This window comes from Calonectris borealis, chromosome 1, assembly GCF_964195595.1.
Source record: "Calonectris borealis chromosome 1, bCalBor7.hap1.2, whole genome shotgun sequence".
NCBI lineage: Eukaryota > Metazoa > Chordata > Aves > Procellariiformes > Procellariidae > Calonectris > Calonectris borealis.
In genome coordinates, this window is record NC_134312.1 from 39,311,242 (window position 1) to 39,327,194 (window position 15,953).

General features: G+C 41.1%; 1 protein-coding gene across 2 annotated transcripts in view; it reads left to right on the forward strand.

Moving 5' to 3' along the window:
* Positions 1-9,788: 9,788 nt before the first annotated feature.
* The window catches only part of CAND1 (cullin associated and neddylation dissociated 1), a 29,691-nt gene continuing 23,526 nt past the window's right edge, over positions 9,789-15,953 (forward strand). The window contains exons 1-2 of one of the 2 annotated variants that reach the window (XR_012673501.1): positions 9,789-10,089; positions 14,166-14,309. Coding sequence is in view for 1 of the 2 variants with exons in the window: in XM_075149198.1 (XP_075005299.1) it covers positions 10,022-10,089; positions 14,166-14,309 (212 nt within the window). In the remaining variant the exon portion in view is untranslated. The remainder of the gene's footprint in view (positions 10,090-14,165; positions 14,310-15,953) is intronic. The other variant, XM_075149198.1, reaches the window with a different exon arrangement.

Consider the following 15,953-nt stretch of genomic DNA (forward strand, 5'->3'; position numbering starts at 1 on the left):
TGCTATATTCTACAGACATCAAGAAGAATGCTGAATCAGTGCTTGACATTAAGATTACTTTAACAACAACGCCACTAAAAGGGGTGAGGGTGGCAGGGAGTAAAGTACTTAACAGAGACGACAGTGAAAGAATAAAGTCTTTAACAATGAGAATCTACAACTTCTTGGGGTACCTAAGTGGTTTTTGGATGAATATAGAATTACTTATGTGACTGAAATATTAATAATACAGCTATATTATTGTACAGAAATCTAGGGGAAAAAAATGCCCTCTTTTTTCTTTTTTCCTGCTATAAAACTTAAAGCCTCAGCATTTTCACTGTCTCTAAAAATTATTTTATGATGAAGATCCCCAGCAAAGCTTGAAATGAAGAAAAAGAATTCCTAATTTGGTAGCCCTAGTCAAATAAACAAAAAATATCATTTGATAACATATGTGACCCCAAGTGGCAGTTTCTTTTCAACAGATGTAGTTTAATCTTTGAGCAGCAGGTGCAAAAGTTATCTCGAGGCAGAAGCTACAAACAGAGCAATTTTACAGGAGATGTTTTACTTGGTGGGAAATGTAGGAATAATTGCGACATGCAGCTCTTTTTCCTTCTGTCTTCCAACAGCGGATCACATATGACCCAATGCTTTATCTTGAAAGAGATATATATATTTCTATTCCCCTCCCCCAGATTAGAACATGGTTCAGCATAATATTTGCTCCTTTAGCAATTGATGTGAAAATGGATTTTCATTCCGTTCAGGTTCTAATCACTCAAAGGAACACATTTGTTCTGAATTACCTATCTGGACGTCCAGGTAGTTGCTAATAGAAGAAAATCAAATGATTTAATGCCGCATTCGATCAGTACCCATGGTTCTGGAAATGTATTCACCATCTCAGGCTTTGCTTGGTTTTGCAAATGTGTCAGTTAGGGTTTTATCCTGCTGGATGCGGCATTTAAGTTGTACAGCGCTAACTTGAGCTAAGAACTTTGACAAACTGGGCCCTCATTAAGGAAACTGAAAAATGATTTTTTTTTCCTGACCTCTGAAGCATGTAAAATAAAGACACTAATTAAAGAAAGATCTGAGCCTCAGACATTACATAGTGAACAGTGATACAGATTTTCTTCCTGCTCGATACACCTGCAATACACAATAACATCTTTCTCCAGCAACGTATGTAAGCACATGCTTAATGTGAAGCCATGAGAATACTCTGCTTTAAAATTAAGCAATGTGCTTAAGTGCTTTGTTGTATTTAAGCCAGACTCGAATCAACCAAGATGGCTCACACAACCCAACCATGTTCCACAATTCACTGTTCTCCCAGAAGTCTGAAATACCATGGACCACTGCCAACCTCCTTTGCCTGCCCTGCAGGTTCTGCACTACTGCACTACTAGATGAGTCCCCTCAAGGAAATGCAATTTTGGAGCTGGCTTCTTGAAACAGAAACTCTTTGCATCGGTTTGTGGACAAATAGTTCTGAATAGAAAAAAATGACTCCCATAGATATTTCTGCCCTTCTAGTAAAGTCCTGGTCCTGAACGTTGACTAAAATGGGATATTTCCATTGCAATAAAATAGCTATATTTACAAGCTGACCTAGAAGCATGTACAACCTACTCCTCTAAGATGGTATCACAGCTTCTCAGCTAGATGCCTGACTATACACTGCTAAGGGATAATGAAAATTCTCTTTCAGCCTCAGCTGCTGATGCCGTGTAAATTTAACATAATACAAACCTCACGCTGTTTTTGGCCTTTGCTGAGTTCCCAGAATGACCTGTTAACACCACGTAGAAAAGCAGAGCGGACGAGAGAGCAACGAATGGAAGCAACACAAGAAAAGGACCTGAGAGCAATGAGCGTCTGTGGTTTATTCACAGGAATAAACTGTGAAGGAAAAACATCCTGCATCTCAAAAGGACAACAAACTTGGCCACGCATAAGGCTGGCAGATTACAGTAGGTGCTTCTCCATCTGTTCCTCTGCTCCTTGGCAGCACAGGTTTCAAGGGAGAGCGGAGGGACACTCGTTCCTGCTCTCACAGTGGTTCTGTCCAGGCAGCATGCTTTGATGACCTCCTGATGGAGGATAAGGCTGCAGAACTGCATGTTCCTTCCGTCCATGCCCATCGCAGCTGCAGACAGTGCCACTATTCACAGCAGGACAAAGTGACTGCAAAATGCCACCAGATCAGCTTTTTCACACTGAGTATACGCTGGTGTAAATGACAACGTCAGGTACAAGAAAACAAAGAAACAAGCTTCTTTCTTTCTATTGCTAGAGAAAGCACTGCCTCCAGAAACACTGTAGGGATGGACTTACAGGACAGTCTTACAAATAATTGAGAGACAAAATCACCTTTATCTTGTGATATGTGAGCAGACAATTGTGTCTCTGTATCTCATCCTTCCAAATGATATTTGTTCCAGGCTCTCTGAAGCACTGGCTAGTAACGCAAAAATCTTACAAAAATTACTAATTTTGGCCTCTACAAGATGGTAACAGAACAAAGCCCTGATCTGGTACCATTATAGCTGAATACAGAGATAAAATTACGCCTTTAAACTGGCAGTACCACAAAAGCAGTAAAAAAATTAAAAACCGTATAGGTCACCTTGACTGTGACAGGCAGGAGATGTTGTTTCTAACGTAAGCAATAGGACTCAACATTTCAATGCATGAAAAGACTAAGAAGTTTTGGAGAACTATTTTTGTTCTGGAAATGACATTCCTCTGTATCAGACTGTAGCAGCGTGGGTTGACTTTTGCAATTGAAGTTATTAAAAAATGCCAGTTCTCTCAGTGAGAGCTACGGGCATCATTAACCCCCCGAGAGATAACGAAACAACAGGAGGCATTTCTTAAGATCGTTTTGAAATTTAAACATATTCTTTTTGATATATGTTTTTCTTACTGGCATGTAATGATTTCAAAAGTATTATAACTAATTGCAGATGTTTTCTTTTAAGAGCCCCTTCCCGCTTGAATAATGCACACGAGATATATGAGATTCTTGGCTGGTATTCTTGCTTCTTTTGATACTTTGTTTTGTATTTGCCATTCATATGCATAAATTCACAAATGAGCCACCAATACTTGGCAGTCCTACTCAATTTTATACATATTCTTTACGAAGAGAAGAGAAATTGTACATACCCAGAGGGTTTAAAAATTCTAATGATGGCTCTGACAAGTTCAGACATGGGCTGTCTCGTATATCTCCTAAACTTAGACTATACCCTGCTATTGTAATATATGGCTACTAATCCTAGAATGACATGAATAGCCTAATAAAATGTATTTAAACAACTTTCACAGTTATGACTCTGTGTTAACTAATTTTAGCACACAAACATGTAGTTAATGAATTACATCAAAGAGCAAAATCATGTTGAAAGACACTAGGCCCCAAGATTCAACAGGTTACAGTAAGATATTGGCAATTAAAATTAATTCTTGTTTCTGTTCAAATGGTTGTTAACACCCACAAAGCCCTTCAGTGTGGAGCTGAAGAGACTGGTGGTTGTCTCCTCTTTGGTACCACCACCTGTGTGCAGGACAGCCAGAAAATGGAAAGACCCCAGAGACCCCAGCCCCTTCAGCAGCCCTGCCTCCGGGGTAGAGCGGAAATGGTCGTGGCACAAACGAGCCAGGCTGAGTTAACTAAGTTTGGGTAAAACTCTAATGAGGACAAGGAGGTATATAGCTTTCTCATGCATTAGCAGATTCATGTGTGGTGGGGGTTGGATCTTGACTTCTATCCTTTTAAAGGTTTCAATTCAAAGCACTCAAAGATTTTGAAGGGAGAAGTGGCAGTTCTGTCGGTGCAAATGGCAAAAGCAATCTTACAGCAGTTTTCCAGTCTGTTACTGTGCTATGCCCTTGTTCTCTTTGCAAAAATAAGTAACAAGAGGAAACTACACAGACAGGCTCTAATCAGTACTTGAACTTAGTACTCCTCGGACAAGATTTTGTGGATAATAATAACCACTTACTATGTGTTAAATATACTTCAGTTCACTAAAAAAAATTAAAGAACTTCTGAGTTGATCAAACGCAGAACTTCCCAGTCGCAGAAAAGCCTCTAATAAAGACCGGCAAGTGTGTGCTCCTGCTCAGGAGGACCTGAACGGTGCAGGTATTACACGCCAGGTCTAAGAACTGCAGTCAGCTACATAAGGACGCCTGGAGAAGTCTCTCCTGCAAAGTGTAGGGAAGTCAGGGGATGTTTTTAGATTCTTCTGCTGTGAGAATGTGGATGACTGTGTATTGAGTCATCACTATTAATTTATTTCTCAAATAGCAAATTTAAAAGCAAAGAACACATCTTATATTAAGAGTCCAGCATGCAAGTTGAAGAATAATACAGCCCTTCAGTAAAACGTCCACAGAGTATGAAAAAGATCAAAACATGAGTCAGTTTGTGGCAGCCAACAGAGACACATCTTGACAGGCAGTGGACTATGTTCATTATTCAAGTGATGGTAGGCTGGCAACGGGCATCATCTGCTCCAAAAGGAGAGTCACTGAGTCACTTTACCTTGGATGATGCCGTGGATGAGTCAGTTTTGCTCCAAGAAATCAGACTCTACAGAGTTACATTCTATTCCATAGATTCATTCATTCCAATTTAGTTTTAGCCCTCTCTGTTCACCTCAATTCATGGAAGAATAATTATATTTGTGTTTTTTCATCTTTGCTGTTACTGACAGTCTCACAAATGAGAGAGGGAGATAGCACATTCTATTGGCCTGAAACTAAGCACTCTTAAACAAGAAACAACAAAACAACAGAAGTGCTTTAAAATGTTATGGAATGAAACAGATTAGCCCTTACGTCCGCTTTGACAAACATTGACTCATATTGTAATTAGCCAATGTACTAACATTGAAATTTCTAAATTTCAGTATGGTCAAGGTTCTTCTGAAATGTGTGATCCAGAATAAACAAAATCCATAGCACAGCTACCTCTGGTTCTAATAAGCCTAAATATTCCAAACACTTAAAATAATTTGTATTTTTATGACTTCTGAAACACAAAGAGTATTGTTCAATATCAGAAGTTCCAATTAAACAAGCGCTTTTAAGTTTACTGGAGACAAGTGTCTCTAGTACAAGCATTACTGAGATCATTATATGAAGAAAGCTGGGTGTGCTGACATAAAGGGAAACATAATTGGCTCTGAAGGAATTACAAATTTACAGTTGTAATAAGGAATGAAAATGCAAATGGTCAAGCAAAAAGAAAAACAACCTGGACTGATTTTCAGAAGAGGTATTAAGGAAGAAAAAAATCTTTTGTTCTGTAAACAGAGATCATTTGGCATGAAAACAATACAATGATAAAAATCTTTGAATCTAAATTTCTGGCTCATACTTCAAATCAGATTTCATTTGAAAGATTCATTTTATTTTTTATTTTTGGGTGGTTGTGGTATGTATTTGAAAACTTTTGACCGCAAACACTGCAAAAAGCTGTGCGGTGTTTAGCAACCAGAAGGGAGATTTCTTTTAGCATTTTTGTGTTTTTTTTTTTTAATTTAATTAAAAGACTGTTATATTTTTTTCTTCAAGATACGATGTTTCCTGAAATTTAATCTTATGACAAGGGTGCTATTGGAGCTCTGTTCTTTTAGAGAGGCAATTTCAGCCCATTTGACAGTTGCTTCAGTCCATTACTTAACCAAATGCACTGTTTTCAGCACTGTTTTCCTGATCTTTCTCTTTTTAAAGCTGATGGAATCAGACACCCGAACACTTTGCTTTGTTTTGATTTGCTTTACAGAAGCAGATTACCTGGGTTAGGAAGGAAAGGCCAGGCAGTTCACAACTGTAGATATTATTTATTCTTCTTGGTAAATATGTAGAAATCTCTCCTAAATGAGACGAACAGTATCTTCTATTGGCCAGAAATGAAACAGTCTTGAGAATCAGCACTGTAGCACCAACTGCTTTTGGAAAGATGCTTACTTAACTTGCATGTGAACAAACTTTCAGCTTTAGGAAGAAAGAAAAACTTAACTAAAACTTTGGCTTATGAGGTGAAAGGCAGCTGATGATTTATTTAGTTCCAAATGTGCCCTACTTTGGAAATTGCTGTCATTTGTTATGGAATGTCATCTAACTTTAAAAATAAGGAGAACAGAAAATAAGGGGGAAAAAAACCCCACCCTTAAGAGAGCATTGTTATGATTAAGATTCCAAAGCCAAGTTTTTAGTTCTACAGTTAACTCATCTTCATCTCTTGGAACATAATATTTTATACAATGCTATACAGTGATAGCCTTAATGCCTTGAAACATTTACATATGTGACTGTTCTAGTGTAGGATATGCTGCTTTTCCAATTTGTTTGCTTTAAGTTAAAGAAAGATTGCCATACCATTCCTTTTTGTTTCTTTCATATTTAAATCTAGATCACCTCTTTGACACCATCTGTGGTTTGTTAATATAATCAACCAATAAATTTGTAAAGACTTTCTTTCCAGGCACCTTTTTAAAAATTCAAAGTTCAGATGTACAAAGTCAGTCTCGTATCTAAGTGATAAACCACAACTGTAAGGTTCTCTGGCTCAAATATCTGCTTGCAGCGGTGAGCAGCTTTTGACTTAGAGCAGCAATTTTCCTTTTATTTTCCCAAAACCAGCTGTAAAGAATGATAACCAGCTTTAAACTTGTCATCCTAAAGGATTCCCTCTAAGCTGAGTAAAGCTGTGTGGTATAGCTCTGTCCACACTGATAGATGAAGACACAGCACATTCCCGATGTCCTCTGCCGATCAGTGGGCTCACAACTCCCATATGAAATGAAAGGGCAAATTGGTGAGGGTTCAAATTCTAGTGCTGTGAAGGCATCTCTAAACTAACTCCAAATGCTCTTCTCTCATCTTCAGCATTTGGGGAATACATTTTCAAGTGTAAAGCAAGATAAATCCTTTCAGGTTCCAGCATTTAATTAAGCTTTCAGCTATCTTTGTGAATGAACCAAGAGCATCTAATACGCGTGTCTACAGGGAACAGATCAGGAGTACCACTCCATCTGTGAAGTTGTTTGCTATCAGCTGGAAAAAATCTCTTCTCAATTAGCCTCTCTCTGTGTCTAACTTCCTCTGCAACATTGCATCTACTATAGCTGAATCCCAATTGTAATAAATGTACTTGAGCAAAAAAATACTTTGACTTCCTCCACGATGGCCTGTGTTTCTGGTAGTGATAGGAAATCAGGTTTAAGCAGTGGCAGGGTAAGCTGGCTGAAGTATAGAAACCACCATGAGAAGGATGATGTTAAATGATTTTAAAATAATTTAAAAAGTGTTCAAGGTTGCATAGCAGACTAGAGCAGAATTGTTCTGTAATTGTTCTGATTTTTTTTTCTCTCATACACTCTCCTATTATAAGTAAATGTATGTAGGATTCCCAAAGCGGGAAATAGCTTGGTTTAGTGCCTAATTGGAAACAGAAAGGATTTTAAAAGTTAAATCCCAACTTGAGTGGATCTGCTTACAGGGACCACTGGCAATGCTTTACTTCACAACAGCAATGAACAAAAAGACCTTACCTACCATAGAGAATTTTCTATCGTCTGGTTGGTCTAACGTGCTAATCCAATAGAATGCATCATGGTAACCATGTGGACAGAGCATTTTTGGAACAAATGATCTCTCACCACCCCATAACCACCCGATCCCCATTTAGTACCAAAGTAATGAATATAAATAAAGACCAGGTTAAAACGGTCTTTTCCTGCAGTATGTGAGAACTGATAATGTGACACTGACATCGCAGAAACAAATTGTTCCTGGGAACTGTAAGATGCTCAAAAGTCACGATCACCAAAATGATTTAGAATAGCGCTAACGTTCACATGACAAAATATGAATCAATGTGCCAAATGACGAACATTTGTACTTCAGCTTTTTATGTCTCAGTACTTCAAAGAGGAGCTACACAGTTTTTCTGTGTGTGGTATAATATCATCACAATTCAGACGTCATAAACCATTTTCAGCTGTCACAACCAAGTCAAGACTGAGTCTATCTTCATCTGTATTGTTCCAGCTGGCTTCCCTGAATATCCAACACAAGCATTCAAGCACAATGAAGAATTTCCCTGTCTAAAGGTAACCTCTAAATGAAGTATTCCTGAATCAAAGGAGCGAATAGCCTATTTAAAAATCAGTCAACATTGGGCCAGTTCTCCTTCCGAGTGCTTCCCCTCACTGCAGTTCCTCTACCCATACCGACGTTCCCCCATTTCTCCTCGGGACACCCGCCCCCCTCCTGACTACTCCCATCTTCCTTACTCCATGCCTACATCACATCTCACCGCAATGCCACTAATCCAACACCACGCTGCCCACCTCCTCCTTACCTCATCCATCATTTTGCTGCACAGTGCCAACCTACCACCAAGCTGCTCTGGGGAACGAGACCAGTACATATTAAGCTCCCTCTCCAACACAGCTGCCAGACAATTAACAGCATGAATATCTTCCAAAATAGCTGCTTGTACACTGTGGCTGGGTGACAGACCGTGGTGGTGACACACGATTTCTCTCTACCAACTGAGTAAAAAGCACATGCTTTCCATCAGCTGCTGTGCAAGGCTGCCTGGAAGCTGCACGTAGTAAACGCCTATTCTAAAGAAATATTCTTTTTAGTTCAAGTCTTTTTTTAATATACGTAAAGGGATCAAAAAACATTTCTTTAGGAGTTTTGCTGTATACACATGTAACTGAGAAGGATTAAGGCTATTTTATGTTCTTGTATTTTAATAGGAACCTTAAGGAAGGTGTAACACAGGGAAGCATTTCCCCAGTTCTCCTACTGCTCCGTATCATCTACCCATGCATAGACAGGTCATGGGTTAGGCCCAGAAAAGTAATGAGATTGACATGAGCAGTAATGAGGTACGCAAAAAAAGAATTCTCTAGAAGGTGCCCTTTGGCTTCCAAGACCTCTGAAAGCGCTCACATCACATTTTCAAGCAGCTTTCTGTAAACCACGACCGATGACAGCATGCCTTTATTTACCAAGAAAATTGATTTTCACATCACCACTTTTGGCTTCCGTCAGACATTTTTCAGAGTGTGCTCAGCTATGACGGCAGCCACTGCACGCATACGAGACGCCCTGGACTAGAAGCTGCAGCCCCTCTAGCACCCGGATATGTCGTGGGTTTGTAATGGCCACCGCACAAAAAGCGCCGTATCTGGTGCCCCACGCAGGGCACCGACAGGCGCGGAGAGCGCTGGTGAACCGTTCTGATGTGGACAGCATCTAGGCTGGGGTTGGAGGAATTTCCTTAAGACTCCCTTTCGGGCGGCTCTCCCTCCAGGTGAGCCGCACTGAGAGCAGCCCTGCCCTCAGCGACGCCAACTGACGCCAACTGCCACCACCTCCCGCCGCCCAGCTCTCTAGCCTGCCACCAAAACGAGGCTCCACATCCCAGCGGGCAACGCGCCGCGGAGGCCCCTGCCCTCCCTCTAAACTACAAATACCGACGTGCACCGCCAATAGCCCCGGCTGCGACGCGGGCGCGATGCACGCTGGGAAGCGTAGTCCTCGTCAGCCTCGCCGCCGTCTCCCGCCGTCGTCCCCCCCACTCCCGCCACTCTCCAACGGCGGCCTAAACTTCCCACGCACGCTCTGCGCCACGTACGCTCTGGCGTCACACGGCCTTGGGCACCGCCCGCCCGCTCGCAGAGCCAATCAGGTGCGCCGGTAGCGCGAAGGGGCCCCTCTCGACCTTTGACCCGGCGCCGAGCGCGAGCGACTGCCCGCCCGCCTCCCCGCCCCTCCCGCCGTGTCAGCCGCAGCCGCAGGAGGCGGCGGAGCGCCTGCCTCCCCCCGCCGCCCTCGCCCCCGTCGCCGGCCCCGGCCCTGGCCCCGGCTCCGGCTCGCCCCGCCAAGCGCCGTCCCCAGCAGCGGGCGAAGTGGAGCCGGCGAGGCCGGGAAGACGCCGCCTCCTCCTTCTTCTCTCCTCCTCCTCTCCTTCCCCCCCCCGGCCGGGTCCGTCAACATGGCGAGCGCCTCGTACCACATCTCTAACCTGCTGGAGAAAATGACATCCAGCGACAAGGACTTCAGGTGGGAGCCGCCGCCGCCGCCCCCCCCGCGCCCTCCGCCGCCCGCCCAGCCCCCGCCCCGCCGCGCCCGCCGGCCCTGCGCCCTCAGGCCCCGCGCCGCCCTGCCCCCACGGCCGCCTCCGCGCCGGCCCCGGGCCTGGCGCCGCGGCTGACAGGGCGGGGGCAGGTGCCGGGCGGCGGGGAGGCCTGCGGGGCCGAGCAGGGCCCGGGGCAACGAGCCCGGGCTCTACCCGCCTCGGTGCCTCTCGAGGTAGGAGAGGGCCCCCCTCCCCGGGCCGCCCCTGCGGGGCTGGGCGCAAATCTGCTGCTACCCCGGGAAGCAAGTTCCCGGGAGGGGAGCGCCTGTTCTCTCCCGTGAAGGACGGGGCACGGCAGTGCCCGAAAAGCCGCGGCCTCCACGCGTCGTGGGCAGAGATCCCAGGCAGCCGGGAGGAGCCAAGTGGTCGTCAGGTTTGCTGACCTGTGTGGGGCTAGGCGAGGGAGGAGGTCAGCGGTTCAATATCCGTCCTCGCAGATGCTCAAAAGCCGAATGGACAAAGCCCTGAGCAACCTGCTGTAGCTGACCCTGCTTTGAGCAGGGGGTGTGGGCGAGATGACCTCCCAGGGGTTTCTTCCCAACCTCAAAAAATACAGATCCTGTGATTCTGCGAATAGGAGCGGGGAGGGCCACCCAGCACGGCGGGCTTGAACATCCTAAGCTCACATGCTTCCTGGATGCTGCATCTTGTAGACAGAGGGGTTTTGTGCTCCTTGCATAATTTGGTATTGCCTCTAAAAGTCTGTGCATCTAGAGAGAGAAGTCCAGTTAAGTCTTACGGGGACAGAACTGGTATATGTGATTTTGAGCATTGGATCTGTCACAAGAGCAGTTTTTTATTGGATCATTTGTTTGCTTTGTAATAAATTAATAGCAGATAAAATGCAAACATTTGAGTATCAGAAAATGAAATGCTATAAGTAATCTATTAAAAAACAGCAGAGATGGTACGTTTACACAGTAGTTCTAGCAAAGCATTAGGTTAAAAATAATTAGATTTCTTTGTATTCTGTGCAACCAGAAGTTCACATTTGAAGACTTTATTTGTCAAAGAGGGTACATGAATACAGACAGGGAAAAGGCATAAAATACGCTTGGGTTTTGTTGCTTTGCTGCAGCGCTACAGTGCTTAGTTTATAGTTAAAGAACACATTGACATCCAAACAAGTCTCTTGTTAATATATTAAAATCTAAAGGAAAACCGAGGTGATGATTAAATAACCATAGAGTTGGATTTTGAATAATCTTGTTTGCTTTTAACATCTGTTGTAGCACTGGACACAGATGTGATAAATTTATGTTTTTTTCATATCTATTTCTTTCAGATTTTAGTAGCATGATATTACCTGGAGAATTTAGGCTAGAAATTTCGGAAGGAGAAACAAATATTGATTAGTCTAAAAAGAGACAGTCCAGAATTGCCTGATTTATTTAAATTATACTAAAAATAGATTCAAACATTTTTTCCTCTAGATGTTACTGAAGATTTTTTTACTTTTATCATGCTAGTTTGTTTCTGTGATGAAGTGAGCTTTCCATTTTGTGCTTATGGGGAGGATGACTTATGAAAAATTCTAATGAATTTGTGACTATTATACTGATTTTGATGAGTTTGAAACTTTCTGCATAAAAGGGGTGGGTCACACCTGTCAAATGCAGTTGTAGCAAGCACTTTTGTCCCCAGCTACTGTTTTGTAGTTGCTTTAGGAGAGCCCACTTTAGAAATTACCTGTTCTAGGAGCTTTGAACAACTTTGGAATTCTCAAATATTAAAAAAAAAAATTTCTTAGCACAGATTAAAATCTGACTTTACAAACCATAAAAATGAATGATGATAGACTTTTACAAACTGACTGTTATGCAATAACATATTTTATGAAACTTTGTGTATCGTGTATTTGCATAATGGATGAAATAGTATTTAGTACTAGTGATTGTAAGTGCATTTATTTTTAGATCATGTATATTTGAAGAGGGACAGTGTAGTTAACTTGTTGATATCAGGGAGCTGAGTATAAACCACAGTTCAAGTAACCACTTTACTGTAAAAATTAATCCTACGTTTTTTGGATAAACTGACTTGTCCGTTGCGAATGTTTGTGGCATTTATTGTCTGGAAACTCGGACTTAAATTCTAAAATGGGCAGTAATGTAAGGTGGCAGTTTACTGTGTGGTTATGGGAGAAGTAGTGTCCTCACTGGAGGAGGAGAATGACTACTCTGAGTACAAGGTATGAGGAGCTGCTGACATGCTGCTGCTCTGCACCAGGTAATGATGCGCCTGAGGAGGAAGCAGTTGTGACTAAAGGCCACATCTAAACTACTCAAAACCGTGTTTCTAAATACCAGCTACTTTAAACTAAAGTTGCCAGGCCTCCCCACACCATTGTGGAGTTTGGGTTGGGTTTTTTTTTTAACGGAGGAGTCTGCCAGCAGGACTCCTCAGTTGTAGTTGAGTGCAGAAGCTGCTGATGCAATGAGGATGCGCAAGCTCTGCTTAGTTTAGGAACTTTTCAAAAGTAAGTGATGAGTGCCTGTGAACTTGTAAGGCTAGGAAATGGGAGCTATGACGAGGGAAGTGAGGGGAGGCTATTAAGAAGGTTTAAGAAAAGGAGGTAAATATAGCAGTAACATGGAGACAGTTTTTTAATGTTCTAGTACTGCGTGACTTCATGTATACCCTTATAACCATCCTATCTGTCCATTACCTTTACTTAGCTTTTTTCCGTGCTGTGTTTAATAGCTGATGCCATTCGCATTCATCATCTGTTTATGCACGCACCTGGTTCCTGTCAGATTACAGGCTTGCTTCACTGGGACTGTTGGAGTGAATGAAAAATGAGTGAGGTCTTATCTTAGAAACACCTTGAGGCTATTAGACTGGAATTACTGTATTAAAAGACAGGACAAGTTGAGGTCCATTATGTGAGGGCAGGCATTTGGCATTTGTGATGCATATTAAGATTATGCAGAGTCTTGTCTTTCATTTTCAATAAAAAAAGTATCTAGCATGTCAGGCTGTAGGAGGAACTTTCCAAGTATGACCTGAGCTCAAATGATGTCTTGCTCGAGGCTGATGTGCCTGATGTCCAAATGTCAACCTTAACTGTTTAATTACAAACCATTTTTGTCTGGGGCTTTGAATGTGGGCTGGGGTTGGTACCAAAGCCCACGGGATTTGTAATTGAGTAATACATCTGTATTACTTCTTCTGAGAAGAGAGGACGCTTACAAAAGAAGAACAGATTGGAAAACAGACTTCAGAAGGAGAAGAAACAAAAGGCATGAAAGCAATATTTTGGGAAAATAATTTCTCAGTATGTTCTTTTATTGGTGGATATGACTGTTATTGAATAGTAGATTATTTGATATGAAAGATGATTTTATTTGCTTGATCTCTCAAGAATTAATCTTGGTCTTTAATGTGGCACCCCGGATTGAGGGCTGGATAAATGTGATCGGCCGTTGTCTGGACTATAAACAAACTAGTCTGTACAGGGCAAGAAAATGAAAAACATGTAAAACGTAGCTTCACTTTTATTTCTCCATTAATGTTTGGCTTTTGTGAATTTTATGGGAGAATGTTTGAAAAACTCTGTATTTTTCTTCTTGCTTAAAAGTTGTTTTAAAATAAACTCAGAGCAGAGATTAATTTTCTTCAGCAAACTTAAAAAAAAAAAGCCTGTTTTTTACAACATCAGCATGGCTAACGAAAGGACTACTTAAAATCCGTGAAAGTGTCAGTTTTTCTTTGTGGAGATAATTTGGAATATAATGTAAACAGTGGAAGTAAAATATGTAGCTGTTCTCATCAGGGAAGGATGATGACCTAACTAAAAGTTATTGTTATTTTAAAATACAATTTTTCTCCTTTTTACTCTAGAACTAAAATAAATGCTACTTGCATCACAAAACAGGTAACAGTAATCCAATGCTAAATGTGATTTATTTGATAACAAATGGTGGAAACTGAGAATCTTGAATCCTGAGTGAATAACCCGTATCCTTTTAGCAATAATCATCTGACTATCTTTTGTCAGGTTTATGGCTACTAATGACTTGATGACAGAACTACAGAAAGATTCTATCAAGCTGGATGATGACAGTGAAAGAAAAGTGGTGAAGATGATTTTGAAATTACTGGAAGATAAAAACGGTGAGGTGCAAAACTTAGCTGTCAAATGGTAGGTATTCTTTTTCTATGGTGTAAAGAATTGTTTAATGACTGAACAACATAAAGCACTTTTGAAAAACTTAAAAGACCACTGCTACGCAAAATAATTGTGAAATTGATGTCCACAAAGGAACCCTTGTACTTGTAGGCTACCTGCCTTAATTGTAGTTTCTTACAGAACTATCTTTTGTTGACATTGCAGATTAACATTTGGGGTTTCAGGTGACAAATAGTGCATGCAATCCTTGCTGAAAGTGTATGAATGACATGCTTGTTCTTTGGTGATAATTCTTGAATGCTAAATAGATTTTAAAAGATTATAATTCATTGGTAGTTGCACCATTGATATTTGGCTGTAAGAAGGTAGATTGATATCTAGGGGAAGAATTGTAGTATTGGAGTAGTCTTCAAGCAGAGATAAAAACATAAAAAGGTAAATATATGGTTATTCGATATGGAACTTACCTTTTCACTAACATTCTCTGTTAATGGTTTTACATGCTTTACAGGAACTGTAAATGTTTTATGGGGTCAGGGTGCAGTTACTTGCATTTCAGAGACTTCTGTTGCTTCAGTACCCTCTCTTCCTCACTTTATTTAACTTCACATGTGGTGTGGCTTTTCCAGAGCACCCTTTGAAGAGGTGCTACATTTATTATGGCTTACTTTTTGTTCTTGGCCTTTCTGACTTTTTGTGCCCTTTAAGGAGGGCCTCTCTGTTAAGAAGAGTGTTCTAGTGTTCCTGAGAATGTTTCTTGTTTGTGAGCTTGGGTTTTTTTTTTTTTTAATATTCCATCTATGCTACTTATTTTCCATGAGACTCCATGGATTGAAGTAAACTCGCTACGCAAGAGCTTGGGACAGCTTTGAAGAGAAGTTTCACGTGACTAGCTGAGTTAGTTTGTTTCAGCTTGTTATTCTTTACAGTTTGCCCTATCAGACTAGCAAAGCAGAAAATTAAAGCCTGTGTGTACATCTGCTTATGTACTTGGAAGCAGTGCTTGCTTCAGCTTCTGAAGTATTTTAAGTGATGATAACCAAAACCTTGCATAGAGAAACTAGTGTAGGAATAGCAAGTTTCAAGCCAAAGTTTAATATTAGCAGTATAGTAATATAATTGTCACTACTTTTTCACTACTCTCACCAGGGTTGCAGCATTGTTAAAATGTCTTCCCTCCCCCCCCCCTCCTTTTTTTTAACAAACAACACAAAAATGTTTCTTTTTAATTTAAACTTCTGAAATGTCAAAGTTCGTTGTGGTACAGCTTAAGTTCTATGGCTTTGAAACAGATTGCTTGTACTCAATCAGAAGGGTAGATTATTATGAAACTTGACTTAGGCTTAGAATTGTCTTTGTGTGAAATAGCATTTTGTGGAAAAGTTATGTTGCAGCATACATGCAGTATTCATCTTTAATGTATATTCTAAAGTTATCCTGAAGTTTAGATTAATGCGCATAGACACAGCTTATATATCACAATCTTTAATGGCAATGTTAGAATTTTGGACGTAAAGTACAAGTAATGTTTATTAAAACATTAAAGAAAGATTGCAAAGGGAAGAGAATGAGAAAATAGATGGCTGCCTATGTATTTGCGCATGTGCACGTGTCCTGTTCTTTTCTTATTAACCATTCTTCTATTTTTAAAGTTTA